Source organism: Dermacentor variabilis, chromosome 4 (genome assembly GCF_050947875.1).
Source record: "Dermacentor variabilis isolate Ectoservices chromosome 4, ASM5094787v1, whole genome shotgun sequence".
NCBI classification, from domain to species: domain Eukaryota; kingdom Metazoa; phylum Arthropoda; class Arachnida; order Ixodida; family Ixodidae; genus Dermacentor; species Dermacentor variabilis.
In genome coordinates this window covers 113,651,747-113,673,805 of record NC_134571.1, presented here as the reverse complement: position 1 = coordinate 113,673,805, position 22,059 = coordinate 113,651,747, and the positions used below count along the sequence as shown (strand labels likewise).

Genomic DNA, 22,059 nt, shown 5'->3' with positions numbered 1-22,059 from the left:
GGCATCGTTCTTGCGCATTTCAAGTCTAGTAGGCTTCAAATTACCATATGTCTACGCTATCCTTCCTGCCTGAGGCCGATGGCGCTGCTCAACACAGCAATCACTGCGGTTTGTGAACCAGCACGGTACATATGTAAGCTGTGCGCTTCGGCATTGCCTTTTTTGCCTGCATACAGCCATAATATATGAAGGATCGCATAAAAAGAATGCGATGCCTATTTCTGAGGACAAAATTTCAGTAATGCGTGTGAGTGCGTCATAGTGAACGGAACAAACGCAACCGAAAAAGAAATTCGGTTATAATCCTCTTTCTCGAAAAAGCAAGAGAAAACGGGCTAACGCCGCAATAGGGCCTCGCATAGTCACGCCGCACAACGTTTATAAATATATAACCGCTGATGCGGTATGCTTGGACCATGCGGTATATAGAACAAAGATATGTGTAATCCAGCACTTACCACTGCTTAGGACGCTCGCGCAGTTCGTAAACAGTCCCTTTGCTGGACAAGCGTAATTCAGACTGTAAGGTATGCTGCTATCACTTGCTAAAACTATTTTATTCAGGTGCTGAAACCTCACCCATCGAACCAAGTAGTCACGCAATGTAACCTGCAGCGAACAGTTTGAACGCTTGCCAAAGTATAACATCACAGCTCCTATCGTAGCAGAACGGCACCCACGATCACGCTGTTATGATCGTCGCGTATGTTTCCGCAGCTTGGAAATAGAGGATAATACTGCACTAAGGTCACATTAGTGACTGGAACATTCAGAAATACACAATTCATCTCCGAGGCTGATTGCAGACTCGAATATGCGCGCACACATCGCGTTGCGTGTTCTGTCCACCTCAACGCCAGCAGAAATTCCGGCCATGATGCCTTAAACCACTTCAGCACGTCTCACAGAACCGTTTACTACGCAGAAGACGCACGTCATTAAACAGACCGCACAACCGCGAAAACAAACGCCAGAAACTGCCGCCAAGCGTATACCTGCCATGCAAAAGACCGCTTTCACCCAAGCCAGTATGGCGCTGCTCATAGGCGGCGCCACTGCGTTCGCAATATGGCGGCGCCTACGAAAAAACGGTCTATAGATCGTGACCGAGAGTGCTACACGTGTGAGTGAGGCATTAAGAGCGACGCTGGCGTTGTCCGCGGCTGCGTTCACTTCTTGAGGGCCAACGTGACGCCGTCGCCCACGGTGACGAAGCTGATCTCGACGCGCTCGTCGGTCGCCAGCTTGCGGTTCAGCCGCCGGATGGCCTCCGTCTCGGGGTCGTCGATGTCTTGGTCGAACACTCTCGCGTGCCACAGGACCTGCGCAGTCGTGCCGCCGCGAGTGCGCGCACATTAACTTAAGTTATTCCTTCCGCGCCATTGCTGCTGATGACGATGATGATAATGATAATGAGGATGACCTTAAAGTCTTTGGCACATGCCCACTCACGGGGATTGGCCAAAAGTCGGGCATATTTCACGTGTGTGCTAAGCGAATGAATTTATATATCCATAATACTAATGAATAAATTAAAGCTAGTAAAATCCAAGGCGACTCAGTAAAAAGTCAGCCTAACAGAACATGGAAAAATAAATAAAATAATGTATGGACTTGTTCTATATCGAGGGATTTTATGTATACGGAAGGGCGGGACCTTTATTGCAAGAAACGTTCTTCAATGCACATTTTTGAAGGCGACGGCTTGACAGAGCAACACAATGTCAGGAGTTATAGGGCATTCCAAACTTTGGAAGTTTGTATGAAGAAGGAGCTGAGAACTCCATCGACAAGTGTAATGAAACCGTAACTATCGGAATACGCCGCGTGTTTCATCCGTGCCACCCGCACTCATGTCACGTGAAAGCGACTATATATAGGAGCAGCGTGTTGAATCGGACCGGTTAGTACGTCTCAGAAATTGAAGGTGACAGCGCAAAGAGAACCAAGACGAGGGTATACAGATACACTCGCTCTTGATTAGACTAGAACGAGAGTTCGTCTGCTCTCGCCTTGGTCTTGTTTACGGCGCCGTTAATTGACTTCCCAATTACGCGCAACTCACATTGTCGACAGCGATGATGCCGTTGCGTCTGACGAGCTGCAGACTCCTTTCGTAGTAATCATCCACGCAGTTCTTGTCGGCGTCGATGAAAATGAAGTCGAAGAAGTTTGTTTTGCCTTGAGCGATCAGATCATCTGCGAGATGAAAGCGGACACGAGAGGATGGCAAAAGGCCGTTGCACTCAACCGCTAGAACGTGTACTAAAACAGCTGACCCCTGACTAACTACGTCACTCGCGTGCGTGCGTGCGTGCGTCGAGCGCTAGGACGCACTGTTCGTGGAGTTGGTTTCGCCAGTGTCGGTCGCTCGTGCTTTGATACCTGCCTCCTCTGTAATATTTTCAGTATTGCATTATTAATTTATAAGGCGCACGTCTGGACGCACGAGAATGGTTGGATGGAAACAACTTTATTTTAAATGCGGCAGAGTTTGACAACCCGGCCTCAGGTCTCCCATGAGGGGACTTCGAGGCCTTGCCTCGTCGCCGCCTCTCGGGCCTGCTGGACAGCCCACTCTTGCGTCTTGAGGTTGAAGCTGCGCAGAGCGGCGGCCCACTTCGACGCAAGAGACTCCGGAGCTACTGCCATTGTACCTGATGCAACACGACACTCCCACAACATGTGCGACAGCGTCCGCTCTAGTTTCCTGACATAATTTGCAAAGATCACTCGGATATTGCGCGGGGACAATGTGCCGCAATCGCATGCCACGAGACGTCTGTGTGTGTAATTCCCTGTGTGCCCTGAAAGGTTTTTCGCTGTTAAATGCTGCTGGTTTGATTATTATCATCAGTTTTCTTGTTCTGAATTGACAAGCAGTTGCCATTGGTGAATACCTTCAGTTAACTATTTACAAGTTACACAGAAGAAGAGATACCACACGTGCATTTATTCTCCTTTTGGAAGTGAAGCACCGGAAGCCTTATCAAATTGTTTAACGTGTTTTCCACGCAGATGAGAAATCGCATGCGACACCCAACACATGCAAGCCATGCTATGCGAACTGTGTGGCAGGCCCGATGATTAATTGCGTGATTTCTCGCGTCTACGGCCGCATTATATTTTATCTGTTCTATACTCTTGTCTGTGTATCTCATTAATCCGCTATTCCAGAATACGGCATAGCAAATCGCTCTTGAAATTGGCTAACATCACTGCATATCTCTCCCATTTCTTCCTTTTTCTCTCTTTCTTGCTAATCGGACTTAGTAACCGAGGTAATCGTTGGCACACAGGCTTACTATCAGATGAATTTGCATCTGGCTCTGGAAAGAACTATTCATCATGGTAAGTAACTCGATGTGCAAGCATTCCATTATCGTAATAGAAAATTTTGCTGTTGTATTTCATAAACAAATAACTGAAATTTTAATCTCCCGTTTTGCACAACCAACGAAAATCACGCAGCCAGATTGCTTCAAACACAGTGATTTTGTCTCAGACGCTACGAAAACACATGTATATTTTGTATTAATTATTTTCTTATTTATTTTAACTCCACGAAGACTCCCTGACAAGTTGCTCAAGGATGGAGACAAGTTCTAAGGTGCCACTGAGGTGCTTCAGTTGTAGATTTTATGTAGGTTTGTTAGTCAATTTAATATTATAAAGGTAAGCTTAAACTGTGAGTGAATATGAAAAAAATTGTTTTTGAAGAATAGTCTGAAGACTCACCATCACTGTATGTTTGTCATTTTTTTATTTGCCGAGCATGGCTTTCATATTTAAACACAGATTATAAATGTATCCTATAAGGCACATGTTTTTAGGGGAATTGAAAAGTTAAGTAACGTGTAAAAAGTGCTGAATTGTTTTTATTTAACTATTGTTAATAAATCTCGGTGTCGCGCCTGTACATTTAACCTAAATTTACTTCGCTATAGCAAAGTAATTTTTCGCAATCGGATAGAAAAAGAATTGGTGTGTGTAATGAACCAAATATAACTGTATCTGAAAAATTCTGACAGCGCAATGATGAAATAACGAAAAATGCATTTTTTTAATGATATGCGTTGCTTTAAAATGAAGCCTTATCTAAAGTTATCGTACGATTTTATTTTTCATGGTTTATTGCATAGGCAACAACGATGTAAGAAATAAATGTACACGGTATCACAGAAAAATATTTATTGTAAAGACAGTTACTCTTGTTGGCGTATCAAAGTTTTGCGAAGCAATGGGTTCTGAAAAAATCTACAAAAAGGACTTGGAACAGCTGCATTATTCTTCCCCACCCCCCACCTCCTAAAAAAAAAAAAGAGTCAGGAGAGCTTAAATTTTCCGAATTTGCGACATGTCTCCCCCTGAATCTTGTGTTTGTCTATTTTTTTTTATATTTCTTTTTCTAACTTATTTGGAAGCATAAGTACTGTAAAAGGGAAGCATTCACGTTGAGCGGCCGGTTGATGATTAGACAAGTATTTCACTGCGTAAATACTAAGTTATGTTCTAGCCGATTTCAGCATATCAAGTATCTCTCTCTTGCGATTGCTGGAATGACCCAGAGCGTCATATACAGCAAACTAGAGAGTCAGAAGGCTCACGTACTTTGGTTGACCTTTGCCCGTTCGAAACATTGAAGCAGTCATCCGGGACTAAACAACGTGTGGCATAATGCCAAAAAAGTATATTATTGATTCTTCCAGTGTAGAGATTGATTCCAGAGTGCCGCAGCCATCCTCCACATCAATTACGGAGTTTGAGCGCACTTATTGAAGCAATTTTGTCACCGAGTCGTCCGGGCACTGTGATTTTCGTGTATTGATTCTCGACAAACTTTCGTTTCCTTCGTCTTTGCACTTCAATTCTTACCATACTGTAGCTACTAGTACGAATGAGAGATCCACATTGTGTAAACACATCAAAGAAAGACAATTTGCTATACATTTACCGCGAAAAAAATATAGTAACTGAAGAGTAGACACGACGTGTTTGAAACGTAGCCCGTGCTCCAAGTGAGAGCTTATGTGTATCGCAGACGGTAACATGCTGAAAATGCTTTTGATCCGTTATTGATTCCTTGAACCTAGTGTGAACTTTAAAAAAACAAGTAAAATGCTAGGCAATTGTACTTTTCTGTTACACATGAAACCAGTGCCTTCAATTTCGGTTTCGCAGACATTGGGCTGGGTAACAGGTTTGCCTAGATCTTTTTCTATGAGGCCACGGAGGAACGTAGTTATTGCGGGAAAATGGTCTCCAATTAATCGTGCATCTAATTAGACAAAAACAAAGAAAGAACATCTAGGTGCTTTTTTCATTGTTTTTTACTTGCCGTTATATCTGCTTCTATTTTTCAAGTTTGCTCTACACAAGTATTACAATAATTTGAGCCAAGAAAGAAAGAGCACAGAGCACTAACTTCCAACAAATATATTTAGTCATAATCTGGGCTTTCCACCACAATAACGAGCGTTCGGGAACAGGCTCACGTCGCGACCTGTCAGTTTTGGCTGCCTTTTTTTCGTCGGTGTATTTTTGTATTTCTTCTGTCTGCCAAGCATGGTTTTCTATTGAATAGGGAACATTCAGGTGTGATGCTACGGAAAATGTGCAAGTCTTTTCTGTTATGTTGCTAAGCCAAAGTAAGTAGTCAGCGTTGTCGTTCGCTTAGTGTTTCCCACTTCTTACTATATTGCTGCTTCACAACTTGACACGCAATGCGAGCGTGAAACCAATATGCACTGTCACCACAAATAAACACACAACCACAGCAAAAAAAAGAAAGAAGAAAGGCACCGGGAATCGACTATATCCCAACTTGCCTAGGGACTTCTTTGCGTCGCCAATAATGATGTCAATCTTGCCGTCGACGCCAGCCTACAAATAAAAAGTTTTGATAAGATTGTGCGCCATTGCACGAGCTGTGTGCGTGCAGTTCAGGCATACTGCGCATTTATAAACTGGACACACAGGGATTGCCACTGCCATATCATTACTGTGGAATTTAATAGTAAAAAAATACAACGCGGTTGCAGTGAAAACACGTGGCATTTGTTCCGAGAACACAGGACATACTGCAGTAAAGTGCACTAAGTAATGAGAAGGTCGCCGTAGAATAGCAAAACGAACCCCACGTATTTATGGGAATTGAGGCTTTCTTTTCCCTTTCCATTGCAAGTAATCTACTCGTCGATGTTCTTATCGCTCGTAGTGTAGCAACTATGCACTTCACAGAACGCGTCATATACCGATATAAAATTTTGCGCACTACGAGCAGGACTATTTCTACAGATTCATGGCGTCGGTGGCTGGGACTAACGAGTAGTATATTTGAGCCTAGCCCAAGTGCGCGTGAAAAAGAATAGTGGAAGAAACAACGGCTGACACTTACAATTAACTTTGAGGCAATTTCATGAACGAGAAGTTTATGCTGTGCGGTGTGGCGCAGCTCAACCATTTCCCAGAAAAAAATTACAATCTCGCAAACAAGGACCGTTCTTGGCAATCGTTTTTCTACACCTTTCCTTCTTTATGGCGCAGTAACTTTCGCCACAATTTCCTGTTCATGCTGACACTTGGAATTAACTGAGAAATGGATTCAATAATTTTCGATCACGGAGAACATGCGGTGCTGAAGCACAAGTATACTAATGCATCACCACATGACCGAGTCTTCAGTTAATGTGCATACATACATTGTTCCTACAGTAAAAAAAAAAAAAAAAAAACACGCTGTAGTTCCTCGAGGAGAGGAACCAAAGGGGCATTTCCAGACAGAACGATCATTGTGTACGTTTGTTAATAGTAGATGTGCGAATTAAACAGAGAAAGCAATCACGCGCATCGAATGGCAAAGTCTGTAGAAGAGATTTGTACCTCTTTCCAAAATGGCCTCCCGACGTTCACTGTTTCCGCGTTGATCTCCAGTCCGGTGACTCGGCCGTCTGGTGGAAGTGCCAGGGCAGCCGCTAGTGCACTTACACCGGTGAATACACCTATATAAAAGACGTTATAAATGAAACACTACAGCTGTGCAGTACACAGTGACGTATGAGCAAGTCGGTATCGCTTAATATACAAATTTGTATCATAAATACGTCCCGTCACCAGTGCCGCGATCAATATTGTTAGCTTGCGTGTATATGTGCTTTATAAAGCTTTATATATTGCTTTATTCGTGCGTGTTGAAAAATTACGACCAGTTCCACTCTGTTAAAACTGTTGGAACAGCGGAGCTGGTCCTCGCGTTTTCAAGGAGTGAAACACCGGCCGTAGCTTTTTTTCAAGTGTGAGTTGTACCTCATTATTTATCGGGGCGTTCCGATTACGTTGCTTGATCTTGCCTCGCCATGGCAGCTTGTGTTTCTGGGTGCTGCGTGGGTTCCTGACGCCGTTATCGCCGCTTACACCTCACGCGCACAGCTTTGTGATCGCTGTGGTATTACGTATTCAGGGGCTAGACGCCGAGGGCGACAGGACGATAGGCCCAAGGAACGGACGACCCACGCAGCGCCAGGAAGACAATCGCCTTTATTCCTTCAGCGACGCGCTTTTTGTGTGCTAAGTAGCCAATCAGGGGGTGGCAAACTAAAAAGAAAGGATATCGCGGAAAGCGGGGTAATCTTATCTACAGGCCCCAACGTAGAATGTAACCAAAACCGCGAATGCTATAGTATATATACAGCGAGCAACGCACCTATCGGCTGCATGTCAATCACGTTCGCGAAGACCAAGTAAACGCAGGTACCCATAATCGCAGTTGACTGCTCGCCCCACGCATTGCTAAAACAATCCAAATTTCGCACGCATGTACTGTACAATCCAATTCTCCCGTAAAATGATGTTGAAACCCCCGTCAACTACAACGGGAACGCTTCCGTAGCATGCGACGGCGGGCCCGTTCCCGCTCAAGCTCTCGCTGACCTTCACGTCGGGCCTGATCATTCGTGGGAGTATATGCAGCCTTCGCCATTCTCGAAGAACGAATGTGGAGCAAGAACTGACTTCTTTTGTTTATACCCCACCGAGCCTCTCACCGACCTACTTTTCGCAAGCGCTCATTGGCTGTCTGCCCCACTCTCCCCTTCTCAGCGTGGCGCAGCTGGCTGTCTCACTCTCGCCCCTCTCGCTCCCAGGTCACGTGACCAAAGTGACGCCAAGCAGCACGACGGCACAGGGTCGACCAAGAACAACTCCGCTGTTAAAACTCCATGCGCGCACTGTGCGAAACTAAAAGCGTGATTCTACGTGTCATCTGTTCTGCTCGCCTGAGTCATTTCTCGATAGGCTACAGGAACTTCTCACGATACGCCTTTCTACACACACTTCCTCCTCTCGATATACCGTGTCTTCCCGTCTATGTTCCATGCATGGCCAATGATTCTTGTGATTGACGGACTGCGCTTTCTGCAACGAGACATGTGACCATGTATCTTTTCCAGCGCCACTTCGGACTTGTCAGTTCGTTCGGAGGGGATGAATCTCACCCTACTGTGGTCAATTTCACCCAAATATTCCGCCTTCTGAGTTTGTACACACCGATAAAAACTGCTTTGCGTGGGAGTGTGCAAGGTGTGCCAGGGAATGTGCTTGTCAGCGTACAGGACACACTGAGGAGGACGAGAGAGTTTTACCGCGCCAAACATGCATCCTTGCGCGAACGCATAGAAGAAAAGCTACTGGAGATGACGTCAGAAACAGCCAGGAACCATGGAGAGCAGGACGACAATCACTCCTACTTCAAAGGGGAAGTGGACGATGCTATTGTCTACTACTTGAGTGGATATGTTGTGCACAAATTTGAAAAGCACACATCATGCCTTCTGTGCTTAGAAGACATAAGCAGTCCAGTGCCCGTTGTTTGCCGTGATGCATATCTGACGGCTTATAGAAGTTTCAAGGAAGTCTGCATGAAACATCCTACAGCTAAGTCGTTGAGTGTGATGAAACTCGTCAATGATGTAGTTTCTGTCACATTAGATGAGGCTGGTGCTTGCGAAAACATCTTCTGGAAGGTGCTAGAACAGCTCGATAAGTGCAGCCTTGCTAGCTTGGGCTGTACAGATCACATGCCAGCATTCACATGCCAGATATTGAACTTTGTCACATGTGACAAGGATGCACTTTTTCTCCAGAGATTTTAACCATCGGTTACAAAGCAAGGAAAAGGTGGCTATAGCAAACAAAAAAGCGCGTCTCTTGTAACTCAGGCGCTTGGAAAATGGCTCCCAGTTGATTTTTATTGCGTTGATTCAATAAATTGTTTTCAATTTGGCTTTTGTTCTCGTCATTTTTCGCGTTTTATAGCCTTAAGAACGGCGAGCTTTCACTGAAGTAGTTGAGTATCTTGCATTTAATAAACGCGTATCCTAGCATTAAGTGTTCTGGAACAAAGGGTGGTTCTAAGCTTTAGGTTTCAGTATTTTCGGCGGCATCAGATACCTATTTTACGTGGCTCACCGCTAACATGTGATTTTATGCAAAACTGAATTAAAAAGAACAGGAAACCGATGAATCCTCGCAGCTCAATAGACGAGTCCCGCGCAGCAGTAGCTAGGTTCAGGCATCTCAGTAGCACCTCTGTCGGGTGGCATCGTTCTAATGGCTCAAACGATATTCTAGTAGCGAAGCGGAAATAACGTTTGCTCACTATCTCGAAAATAACTCCCATTACACATGACTAACTGCGTAAATTGCGTTGAACGAAGCGCGCAGGCTCCGTAACAATGATGCGACCGGGCCAATGGTGTCAGAAGCGCCATCTCGCGAGCGGGAACTGAAGGGGGCCACATTTACCGCCGCGTCCCAGCGGAGTTTGCAAACTGAAAGAAGTAATCTAGTAACGGTGAGCGGTGAGGCATGTACCCGAGGGGGGGGGGGGGGGGGGGAGAGGCGCCCACCCTCCCCGAATTTAGGCGGCATACCCCCCATCGTCCCCATGGCCACGCCACTGCTCCTAAAGCGCCGCCAAATCATTCTTGAGACTTGACAGCTATTTGGCGGAAAACAGCGGACTGCTGTTACAGTATTATTATGGCAAAGGTATAGGAGTGATCGCTGATCGGGTCAACGTAAAGGACACTGAACTGAGGGCGTGAAACAGATTGATATTCTCCCAGCTAAAAGATGGCGGCATGTTTTCGCCTTTCTCATTATTTCGATGTTTCTTTCGAAATCTGAAGGTGCTGCCGCTAAAAAAAAAGACCCACTGATATCTTTTCAAGGATCTGCGTTTCATAATCATCCCTAAAAATTTCGATATTTCAATCAAACCCTGCAAAACCCATTAAGCCTATAAGCAATGACTCTCACCCGTCACATTGTCTGGTTTTTTTCTAATTGTACAGCACTTTTCGTGCAAAATTGGCAACTGGAAACTAGAGTCGCAAGGAGTTGAGAAATTAAGCAATCTTCAAAGGGAAAGAGCCAAGGCAACAGCCAAACAGGAAGGAAACACGAAAATTAACAAATTTAACCGTTTTTTAATGAAAATATTTATTAATCAACAACTGTGTATTTAAAAAGGACGCAGAGAAAACGCCTCCGGAAGTGGAGAACAATTCCTAGTGTTTTGAATCACACTTCTACAGCTATCGGTCGAGCCGCCTGATGTAACCACATCTATGATGCGCTTATTTGGGTCTTTTTCTAACCTTCCGCAGTGAGTGCAGTGCGTCTAGAACCGTAGCGTCCTGCGCTCTACGCGGTTGTACGGGACTGGCGGCCACGCATCGTTATGTAACTGCCCAAATAACAATACGACTGGGTTTCGGCATTTGGTAGAGCAGTGAACGAGGGATCCAAAAGAACTATGATTGTTCCGCGAATATATCTTTCATTATAATTCATCCAGAACTCACCAGAAGAACACTAATAGAAACCTTCATTTTAGCTTTCGCTTGTTTACTTGTTCTTTCGGTGTCCTTCCTGCGCCTCTTTCCGGCGCGAGTCAATTTGATGTGGTTCCTGGTTCGCCAAGTAAAGTAGAGGTGTATATATCACAGGCCTACTTGTCAGATATACCTTATTTCATTTTCGTTTTGCGGGTTTACACACCATTATAGGGAGCGTTGGGAATTATTAACGTTTGTAGTAGTAAAAGTAGACTCGACCCTGATTTCCATAGGAAAGTTACCTTGGGGGTTGCCCGGCCCCCTCCCGAAAAAAAGAAATCCTGGGTACGTGCCTTCGACCGGTGCTAACATATGGGGCAGAAACTTCGAGGTTAACAATAATAATATTTGGGGTTTTACGTGCCAAAACCACTTTCTGATTATGAGGCACGCCGTAGTGGAGGACTCCGGAAATTTTGACCATCTGGGGTTCTTTAACGTGCACCTAAATCTAAGCACACGGGTGTTTTCGCCCCCATCGAAATGCGGCCGCCGTGGCCGGGATTCGATCCCGCGACCTCGTGCTCAGCAGACCAACACCATAGCCACTGAGCAACCACGGCGGGTTCGAGGTTAACAAGCTCGACAAGTTAAGAAAGAGCGGTGGAACGAAAAATGTTAGGCGTAACGTTAACAGACAGGAAGAGAGCAGTGTAGATCAGATATCAAACGGGGATAGCTGATATTCTAGAAAGTTGATATTAAGAGCAAAAAAGAAAAATGGTTCTGTGCAGGCCATGTAGTGCGTAGGGTAGATAACTGGTGGACCATTAGAGCTACAGAAGGGTAACAAAGGAAGGGAAGTAGAGGACGGCAGAAAACGAGGTGGTGTGATGAAATTAGGAACTTTGCAGGCGCAAGCTGGAATCAGCTACAGCGCAAGACAGGGGTAAATGAAGATCGCAGCAAGAGGGCTTCGTCCTACAGTGGATGGTGACAATTATGGTGATTATTATTATTATTATTATTATTATTATTATTATTATTATTATTATTATTATTATTATTATTATTATTATTATTATAATTCCGAGTAACTCACCAATTTCCAGGTAATTTCTGGCTCCACTGGTCTTGAGGAAGATGTCGAAGAGTTGAAGCTCTGCAGTGTCACTCATCATTGCAAGAAAGCGCTGCTTCTGAGTCTCCTTTTATGACGAACACATAAGGAAAGTATAGGCGGTAAGAATTAAAAAAGGGTGGGGGAACAGCGATTCCGCGTCACTTTATCTTTTGTATAAAAGGAGCCACACATCTCTTTCGTTATATACTTATTAGAAAACATCGACTTCGCTTCGTGCTACTTCTCTACTCGTGTACCTGCGCATGGTACACATTTTCTCAATCACAAGCGGCAAATGTTCACACTTACTCAAAAAGATAAGAGCAATAATCTACTCTCGCGGGTGTGTTCAAATAAAGACAGACTAAGGGGAGTCCCGAGTATTTTTAGTTTTCAGCTTAATTTTTATACGTGGTGGGAAAATGTCTTTGCCAACCTGCGTTTTGCAAAACTCGGCATGGATTTCTTGAAAAAAAAAAAGCCTTATTTCACTAAAGGTGGAAAACCGCGCTTTAAGAACTTGCAGATTTTACAAATTCTAAGGTCTATCGCTCTAAAATCAGCGTATTCTACCTAGCCAAAATATTTTCTATAAATCTAGACCACTGGTACTATTGGCCCACGGGAAGTTAAATTTATGTCACCCAGAGTATGTATTTGAAAAAAATGCCAAACTACGCGAATTGAGCAACTGCGCCTTACCACAAAAGCAGAGTCTTTTCGGGTCATTTTAGCTCAGATTATGAAGCTGAAGAATATTTCTGACAAAACTTCATAAGGTTTCTCGCAAACTAAAAGAAAAAGAAGTATGCATTTAGACCACGCATTTATTGCGTCATAATATCCCAGGTACGCCAATATAGCAAGAAATTGCGAAAATAGGCATATTTAAAGGTGTTTTAAAAATACAATCATCGCCAATTTTTATGAAAATATAGAAATCTAAAATTGCAAGAACACGCTGCATTATTTTATTTTGAGTGAGAGACGAGCCTATTTTAAGACTCATGTATGGTCACCACAACGATGTATCTCGTTCCAATAATGAAATAAAATTACGCTCATATTCAATTCTGAACTCATCCTTTATGTTGTAGTGAAGAAGAGTGACTCAAATTGTGTCTTTTATGCTTCTGTTTAGCCATGAAATGAGCTGACCTTGAGTGTTCAACGGTCCAACACATAGCAAGCCGGCGAGAGCACATACAGCAAGCTTTTTAAGACTATTCGGGAAAACGTATTTCTGGCATTGATCTGTACTTACATATGCTCACTGAAATGCTCCACGTGTCATATAGACGAAGCACTAGCCCATTGGGAACAGCACCAGCACGCAACAGCAGCGGATGAGCCAGCTGGGTATGTTCACATGAGGACAGTCACAAAGCAGGTGCCGAATGCATTTCTCATTCTCACTTCATTTTTTTCTATTAGAAATAAAAATCTTTCCACACCCAGGAACTGCGACTTTTCTTTCAACAAACTTTTTTTTCACGCACGGGAAATCGCAACTGGAACAAGGTGCAAAAAAATCTTGTTATCGAGTCACAAAACAATGCACACATTAGAAGCACGTGGTATATAGAAATTTTCTACACATTAACGTTTTTACTCCACAGCTATACCATTCATCACGCGGAATTAAGCCAAATTGAATTTCATTTCGCCTGAGCGCAGTGCGGACAAAACCAGCGAATGACTTTTTTTAAGGACAAGGCGGAAATTGGGGAGATTTAACACGAATTTGGATGACAGTTTATAAGAAAGATGCAACTCGGGTATTTTACGTGTTTGAATGGAACGCGTCTCACGCTACGACTTCTTTGGGTAGGACTGCAATATTAAGGAACATTGCCTTCGATATTCCTGAATAGCCTTCAGTAGTCCTGAATGGCCTTCTATAGTCCTGAATGGCCTTCGATAGTCCTGAATAGCCTTCGATAGTCTTGAATAGCCTTCGATAGTCTTGAATAGCCTTCGATAGTCCTGAATAGCCTTCGATAGTCCTTAATAGCCTTAGATAGTCCTTAATAGCCTTAGATAGTCCTTAATAGCCTTCGGTAGTCCTTAATAGCCTTCGGTAGTCCTTAATAGCCTTCGGTAGTCCTTAATAGCCTTCGGTAGCCCTGAATAGCCTTCGGTAGTCCTTAATAGCCTTCGGTAGTCCTTAATAGCCTTCGGTAGTCCTGAATAGTCTTCGGTAGTCCTGAATAGTCTTCGGTAGTCCTGAATTACGTTCAATAGTCCTGAATAGCGTTCAATAGTCCTGAATAGCGTTCAATAGTCCTGAATAGCGTTCAATAGTCCTGAATAGTCTTCGGTAGTCCTGAATAGCCTTTGGTGCAGCCACCGAAGTCATTCAATGCGCAAGTGATCTTGTGAACATTGTAGCTGGTAAAGTTAAAAACGTTTTTCTTTTACTGCACATGAAGAAGAATGAAGGGCAAGATTTTAGAGAACAGAAAAAAGAAGAATGGAAAGGTGTCGGGTAGGTACAAGGAATTCAGACAACCCCCATGTGGAAAAATGAAAAACCTGACCGAGGAAATTCGTTGCACGTAGCGCAGTGCGGAAACACGGAACGGAAGAAGCTGTGAACTTGCAGTTTGCAAAACTTTCTTGCCCAACTCATTACTACTGGTTGTCAGTAACGCGAATAAAATCTTTCAGAAATCCTAAACCTGCAGCTGCCGTTCTTGCACTTTGATATCACTTCCTCACACCCTCCCTTTCAAGCCTCGTTGGGAATGATAAATTATTCAACCTTTAGTAGCCTCGTGATAGCTTCTAAATACCCTCGTATTACAATAACGCTCGGGATAACTGTTCATTATTGCAACCTAGTCCAGCCACCGTGAAGTTCGTTGCTTTATAAACAAAATCAGGATAAGTACTCCGTTAACCATGATAATTACCTACGCCGTTGGACAGCTAAGCGGATCAAAAATCCTAGTCCACGTCAAATAGTTTCATAATTAATATAGTGTAGCAACACATATTTTGCAGCAAGGTTATCAAGAGATGGTTCTCAAGTAATTTAACAGAGGTTGTAAGTTTCTTTTGTTTAAAGAAAAAAATAGGCGCCAGCCTTACTTCTCATGCCCTTTCTTTCTAGTTTACCATTCAGTTTCATGCAAACGCAAGAAACTGGTGAACACAGTACTTTGCAAATTGTTTAACACTTAACGAACAACATAGAAAGAAAAAAGTTGAAGCTGAAGCCTTAAGTAATCCAAGGGGCCATAAAAACGTCCCAAAGAAGCCTCTTTTTCACGTATTGTCGGTTGACTTCACTTTGATTTGATTCCGCGTGCCAGGTGGTATAGATGTGGAGTAAAAGGGTTATCCTCTAGCACACTGTGTTCTTTATACCACGCGCTTTCAAAGTTTGCAACGTTTTATGACTCGACAACGAGATTTCTTGCGCTTTGTGTTCATTGGGATTTGGGAAATGGGAAAAGAATAATGTGTCTTAGAAAAGTAGTCGCAGTTCCGCCGTGTGAAAGTATTTTTATGCCTACTATAAAAATTTAAGTGCAGATAAACAAATTTTCGGGACCCGTTTTACGATTGTCCTCATCAGCTAGCTCATCCACTGCAGTGTCGCCATCGCGCTTTCCCACTAGGCTGCTGTATCGTCTATGTACAAGGGGAGCATTTCAATTAGTAGGTGTAAGCAGAGATGAACGCCAGAAACAGGTTCCCCCATCTAGGCTTAAAAAACTGCTGTGCGCGCTTTCGCGTGCTTGCTACCTCAACGTACCGTAGTAGGAACACGGATGCAGGAGCCCTGAAAACTGAAGCTCTACTCATTTCATGGCTAAAGAGAGGCGATAAAGGCACAGTCTGACTCGCTCTTCTTTACTACAGCAAAAAGGAGTGAGTTCAGAATTCAATATGAGCAGGATCTTTATTTTATTGTTAGAACGAGACACATCGTTGGGATGACCATGCACGTGTCTTATATAGGCTTTCTTTTCTCATTTAAAATATAATGGAAATGCTTTTGCAGCACTAGATTTAACAGTACTGGTTGCGTATTTTATAAAACTTTCATAGGAATCGGACATGATCATTAAAAAAAAAGTCCCTAAAGTGTTCAAATTTTCGCTATTCTTGCAATGTTTGCATTTTTTGGACTTTAGAGCGAAATAAGTACGCTGTGTACTTGCATATTTCTATCTTTTGTTTGGGAGTAAGTTTGAAAGTAATATTTGTCAAAAGTATTTTTCAGCTTCATCGCCTTCCTAAATTGGCCCGAAAAAAACTCAGATTTCGGGGTCAAACAGAGGCAGCTGCTCAAAAACACAAATTTTTCAAAAACATACTCTGAGTGACAGAAACGTAACTTCCCGTAGGCCAATAGTACAATAGTGTTTCAGATTTGCCGAAAAATATGGTGGTGCAGAATGCCTTGTTATTTTAGTGGTAGGCCTTCGAATTTACAAGATCGGCAAGTTGACAAAACACCTTTTCCACCTTTAGTCAAATAAAAATGTTTTTCAAGGAATCCGCGCTAAATTTTGCAAGACGAAAATTGATTCCTTTCTACAGATACATTTTCCCAGCTCATATAGATATGGTGCTGAAAACTTAAAATAGTCGGGAACATCTCTTACTCTAGGTATCCGAACACACCCTCTTACAGAAAATACGAGTACAGCCGGTGTGTACGTAAAGCCCAAAGAGATTTTACAAAAAGCCCCGCTTGTTGATGCGGTTTATTTCACAGTGCTGTATAATAACTTCAATTCTGTCCGCTTTAGTTGGCTCAATAAGTGTAGTTTTCATATTTGTGACATCGTTTGTTTTATTACATTTATAAACTTGATACTTTCCCTTTATTCGCCTTAAAGACTCCCTGGTTGGGCGGGGGGGGTTACATAAGGGGTGGGTTAATATATTCAACAAATAAATGCAAGTCACTGCCTTATAATATAAGCGGTTACAGCATTTGTGTAGGACAATGGGCACGTAATGGCAACTAGGTCGGCGGGGAGGGCGTTCCAGTCCAGAACAATGCAGGGAAAAAACCTAAAAGAGCCGTAGCTCGAGAAAGAGGTCGGGCAATCTGAGATATGCGGGTCGGGTGAGTAATGTAGGCTGTTTGATTTAGAGTGCTATTATAAAACTTGAAATAAACAGAGACTGGCGATGCGGCTCAATGAAACTCAATGAAACCTGAGTTTCATTAGAAAGTTTCTCGCAATATTCAAGAATATATTGAAAACGGCAGGGGCCAAATAATATGCCAATTCGATACAGTGCACAAACTGCATCAAAGCTAGTGCAGTTGTTGGGAAAAATTATTTATCCGTACCCATGCAAATGAATAGGAGCTCTTGAGATGAAGCTAACTTTCGCGCCAGCTGGAGCTTAGCAGTTAACGCGAACAAAAAGTAGACCGGCCCAAGCCACATCTGGCGTGCTTCTGGGCCATTCCCATTATGCGTACTGCATGTGCAGATGCACCTCTACCCGCACAATTGCCAGCTGTGTTTACTGCACGCTGCCACAGATAACCTCCCAACCAATGGCTTTTGCTTGCGTCGTCAGTATGCGATCCCTAGCTGTTTGTGGTATTGCTGAGAGAGATCGAGGACACTATTCTGGGCACCTGCCAAATTCCGCCATATTGTCAAATTCTGCCTCTTGCCAGCTCTGGTTGGCCCCAGAGGGATGCTACGGCGTCTCTGATTTGCTCCGAATGTCGGCGTTACAGAATATGACAACGTGGCGGAATTTGAAAATGTCCAGAAGAGTACCACATGTTCGCCAAGCTGGGACCAGTTGGCAAAGCTCTGCAGCGTGATCTCACGGCGACGAAGCGATTTTCACGACCTTCACGACAGCTTTTCTCATCCGCCGTGGTGGAATAGTGGCGCTGGCGTTGCGCTGCTAGTCCGAGATCAAATCCCGGCCACGGTGACATAATCTCGGCGGGGGCGAAATGCAAAAACTCATGTGTACCGTGCATTCGTTGCACGTTAAAGAAACCCAGTTGGTCAAAATTATTCCGGATTCCCTCGCCACGACGTACCTCCTAATCATATCCTGCTTTCGGCATCTAAAACCCCAGAATCTGATTCAACGACTGCTCCTTCAATTGAATAGGCCAACCAAAATATGCCTACGTGAGAAAAACCCAAGCCGACTACGTGTACGAAGGAGAGCCTGCACGGTGCGTTTAAAAAAACATTCCGCAAAACACGCAAGTTGTTTGTTTGCTTTCTTTTGTTGTTGTTTTTCTTTAAGCTGTGCGGGGAGATTTTGCTGCGCCAGCACAGCAAGCACGTGTGTGCGAGATGTGCGCCGTGCTGAGACGGAGGATGACTGCGCATTCACTTTCGCGCTTGAGCGGTTGCTTGAACCTTCTTTCCGGGTGTATCTTATTTTGAAGTTTATTAAATACCTTTCCGTTGTGACCAGGTCTTTTTATTTCCGGTGCTTGCGGCAGGAGAAATACTGCTGCGGGGAACTCGAACGGAAGCGAGGACACTTCATCTGGCCACCAGAAGAGTGCCGGTCTATATACGTATTAACGGTTTAGAAAAACAGTTTGGGTCAATAAAAGGCACGCCTATAGCTCCCATTTATCGTTGTATATATATGACATGTGTCTGATATTTAATTCTATTTTCTTTCTAGTTTCTTTTTTTTTTTCTAGCTACACACAAACTTCCCCGGTTATATCTTCCCTATGTGAAATTTTACCAGTGCAACGGACCCGCCGTGGTTGCTTAGCGACTATTGGTGTCCCACTGCTAAGCACGAGGCGGCCGCATTTCGATAAGGGGAGAGGCGAGGGGAATGGCAGACAGGATCGTGTATACCGCGCATTGCTTGCAGGTTGAAGAACCCCAGGTGACCCAAAGTGATCCCGCGATGTCCCTCACTACGGCGTGCCTCGTAATCATATTGTGGTTTTGGCACGTATACGTGCCATATACGTTTTACGTATGCATAAACCCCCGGAATTTAATTTACCAAGCGCAATAGACAGACAGGAGAATGTCAGCGCTCGTCTCATCTGTTTTGCGTCCCATGGCAGCCAGTTCTTCGCGCTGCATGCATAATACTCCAGTGAATTCCTGCTAAACGACGAGCACTTAAAGAGAAACTGGCGGATAAACAGAACGTGGACACGAACTTTAAGTAGGCCATCCATATAAAGAGCATGTGCATTCTTGTATACATTCTTGTATTCAATGATATCCCCGGTGGCCTTTCTCTTCTTTCTTTAATCTTTCCGTCCCCGTTTCCCTTTCCCCAGTGTAGGGTAGCCAACCGGGCTCAGTCCTGTTTAACCTCCCTACCTTTCATTTATCATTTGCTCTCTCTCTCTCTTGTATACATTCATCGATTACACGGAACCCTTATGTCTCTGAAGTTCGGATAAACGAAACCTGTGCCGAAACTGCAGCGGCCGCTATATATACCGACTGTTGCTATGCCCATACAACAGCACCGCTTCGGACGACGGTGCGGGAAATATATCGGCTGAGAGGTGTATAATCTATCCAATCGTACGCTTGCATTCCTGCAACGTCAAAAGTGAAAAAAAAATATATTAGTGATTAATCTATGTACAGGTTAACGCTCAAAAGCAACATATGTGACGCCGTATATAGTGGAAGGCTGCGGATAAATTTTGGCCGCCAGGGATTCTTTAATGGGCACATTATGCTCGATCGATTAAGCACTCCGACCCCTTGAAGTTCGGCAGTCGAGGCCGGAAAAAAGAACCCGCGACCTTATGTCCTGCAACATGACGTCATAGCAACTATGCCATCGCGGTAGATTGGCAACTGCCTCACTGTCGTGAAAGCGGTCTTTTGCGGCGTTTCACTATGCTCAGCTTCTTATGGCGTGCGCTTTCTTTTGAGCATCGCTGTAGGAACAAATAGCTGTATCGCACCAAATGCCCTTATTCTCGCTATGATAGATGTCGTGGAAGTGATTAATCTGGTCCAAGCGACAGCAAATTGACATTGAGAAACAAGAATATCTTGTCAATGAGCCTAGGACTATTACGAGTATGCAGTCGTCGCGATCCAGTGTGCGCGACAATATCCCGACAAACGGCGAAGGAAAAGGTGAAATCGAGATTCTGCAGTGAAATTCCGAACACGACGACTGCGCATAACTTCAACGGTGCCTTTCGTACAAGCGTGGTTAAAATTAGGCTGCAAAATCAAAACAGAACCATTAAACCCCCTTTTTTTTGAGCCACAATAATATCAGCAACTATAGATGATTCTTAAGCAAAAGTTTCTGTTAAGATCTTTTGTGTCCTTCGCTTAAAATGAACAGTTGATATAGAACTTTTTGCTTCCTGTTTGAGTTACGCTTATGTGTTGTTTGTTGACTTAAGTTTTTTTTCAGGTGCTTCAAAGGGATTTGAAGATAAAAAAGGAAAAATATGCCGAGTTCCCTGCAAACCGTAGCGAGAGAATAAACCACAGCAGAGCCGTCAAGCCTTATAACACACGTGTTGTTTTTCGTTATTCTTTTTTCCCGGATGTAATTGAAATGTGGAATGTCTTACCTGATGTTGTTGTAGATCAGACGGATGTGCACAAATCTGAATGATTGATTGATATTTTCTATCGTGAGCACCCAACCTGATGCTATGAAATGTCAAATTTGCTTGTGTTCTACGATTTTCCCTCCCTGTAACAACACTCAAGCGAGGGTTAACAGTATTAATAAAGAAAGAAAGACTTACCTGGCACAGCTTTCCGAGTACAGGGTGAAGCGGACCGCTGTGGTTGGCCACATAGTCGGCGGCGCCTGATGCCAGGTTGCCCTCCTTGACGAAATGACCGCGCCCGCTGGTCGCGCACCTCGCGATGCTGGCGTCCAGCGGTGCCGAACGAGCGCCTGGACGGTCGAGAGGAGCGTTCATATTTAAAGGAGGAGCGGGCGCGGGCGCGCACCGGTACCGACGGCTGAGCAGGTAATAATGAAGCGCACGCCGGCGTAGGCGCAGGTAAGCAGCAAAGGAACCCGCATCGACAGCGTAATCGCGGCGAACTACCCCGACGAGGCTACGACCACCTGAACGTCGCCCCGAGGGCTCTGTGGTCGCTGCGCATGCGCTAGCTGAGAGAAGGTGAGAAAGGAGCACAAGTTTGCTTTACCGGATGTGGTGTCACATTGTTCTTGTTTTTTTTTTTATGAAATAATTACTCTCGCACTCAGACGGCATCGCTCGCGTCTCGTTCGCGCGCGTACCGTATGCATGATGTGGCTCGATTTTTGTTTTTGGCGATTGCTTAGAAGCTTTAGGTTGTGGACACTGCGGTGGGCCAGGGCTTGATGACATTTGTTGCCCAGCTGCCGGTGCTACCGCGACGCACTTGGAGCAACGGTAAGTGTCGTGCGATTACCCGTCACGTAAAAAACCGGTTGCGCATTCGAGCTGTGGCAGACGTCATCTCGAAATTCGAAGGAACACGAAACGGTTGTCGCAGGTTCCATAGCCATCGCATGATAATTGATTCGTTGGCACCTTCAACAATTACTACTGCAGTTCCCACGCGTTGCACCGATGTAAAAAAAAAAAAAAAAAAACCGGCGACAGCTCATTCCGCGCGCCAGCAATGTATGCACTCAACTAGCGTAGATATTGTCCTGTGATATTTATCGCATTCTTAAGTTTATTTTTCTCCATCTGACTACGCTATGCGCCTCTTATTTGCCTATGCAGCGCATGGCTGCATTTAATTACCTTTATCACTGCAGTGAGAAAGGTATCAAGAGCCGCTATCAAGAGGCCCGATGCCGGGGCGCAACTATGGACTGTCCAGAGGTCCCACGATGCGGCGGTCGGCCATGGCCTCACTGTCCCAACGTGGGAGCGGCCCGCAGCGCGCTGAGTCGCGTACCTCAGCACCTTCGTTAAAGTTTTGCATCCGTCCATCCATCACTGCACTGACCGCGGCAAGGGCGTCAGAGGCTTCCATTCGTTGCAGTGAGATAACGAAAGCGTATTGCCTTCACTTAAAGCTTCTTGTAGCTCCTTTGTGAGTCTTGGAGTTAAATCATACAATGCGTACGTTGTGAGCGAGCTGGTAAACGAACCCACTTTACTGC

The 22,059-nt window shown here is 44.4% G+C and overlaps 1 protein-coding gene across 1 annotated transcript; it reads right to left on the bottom strand.

Annotated features, from left to right (window-relative positions):
• Nucleotides 1-948: 948 nt before the first annotated feature.
• LOC142579634 (O-methyltransferase MdmC-like) lies at nucleotides 949-20,933 on the bottom strand. Its single transcript, XM_075690031.1, has 6 exons — nucleotides 20,690-20,933; nucleotides 11,941-12,046; nucleotides 6,883-7,001; nucleotides 5,829-5,883; nucleotides 2,066-2,199; nucleotides 949-1,322 (listed from the first exon to the last, which is right to left on the bottom strand). Exons 1-6 carry the CDS (start codon nucleotides 20,867-20,869, stop codon nucleotides 1,170-1,172), a joined length of 747 nt encoding a protein of 248 aa, XP_075546146.1. The 5' UTR covers nucleotides 20,870-20,933; the 3' UTR covers nucleotides 949-1,169.
• Between the last annotated feature and the right edge of the window lie 1,126 nt (nucleotides 20,934-22,059).

Excerpts from the sequence above, each read along its gene's own strand:
- LOC142579634 (XM_075690031.1), bottom strand. The coding sequence starts at position 20,869 with ATGAACGCTCCTCTCGACCGTCCAGGCGCTCGTTCGGCACCGCTGGAC. Across the intron at positions 5,884-6,882 it reads GGAGGCCATTTTGGAAAGAG|GCTGGCGTCGACGGCAAGAT; the intron begins GTACAAATCTCT and ends TTTTATTTGTAG. Across the intron at positions 2,200-5,828 it reads CGACGCAAAGAAGTCCCTAG|ATGATCTGATCGCTCAAGGC; the intron begins GCAAGTTGGGAT and ends TTCATCTCGCAG.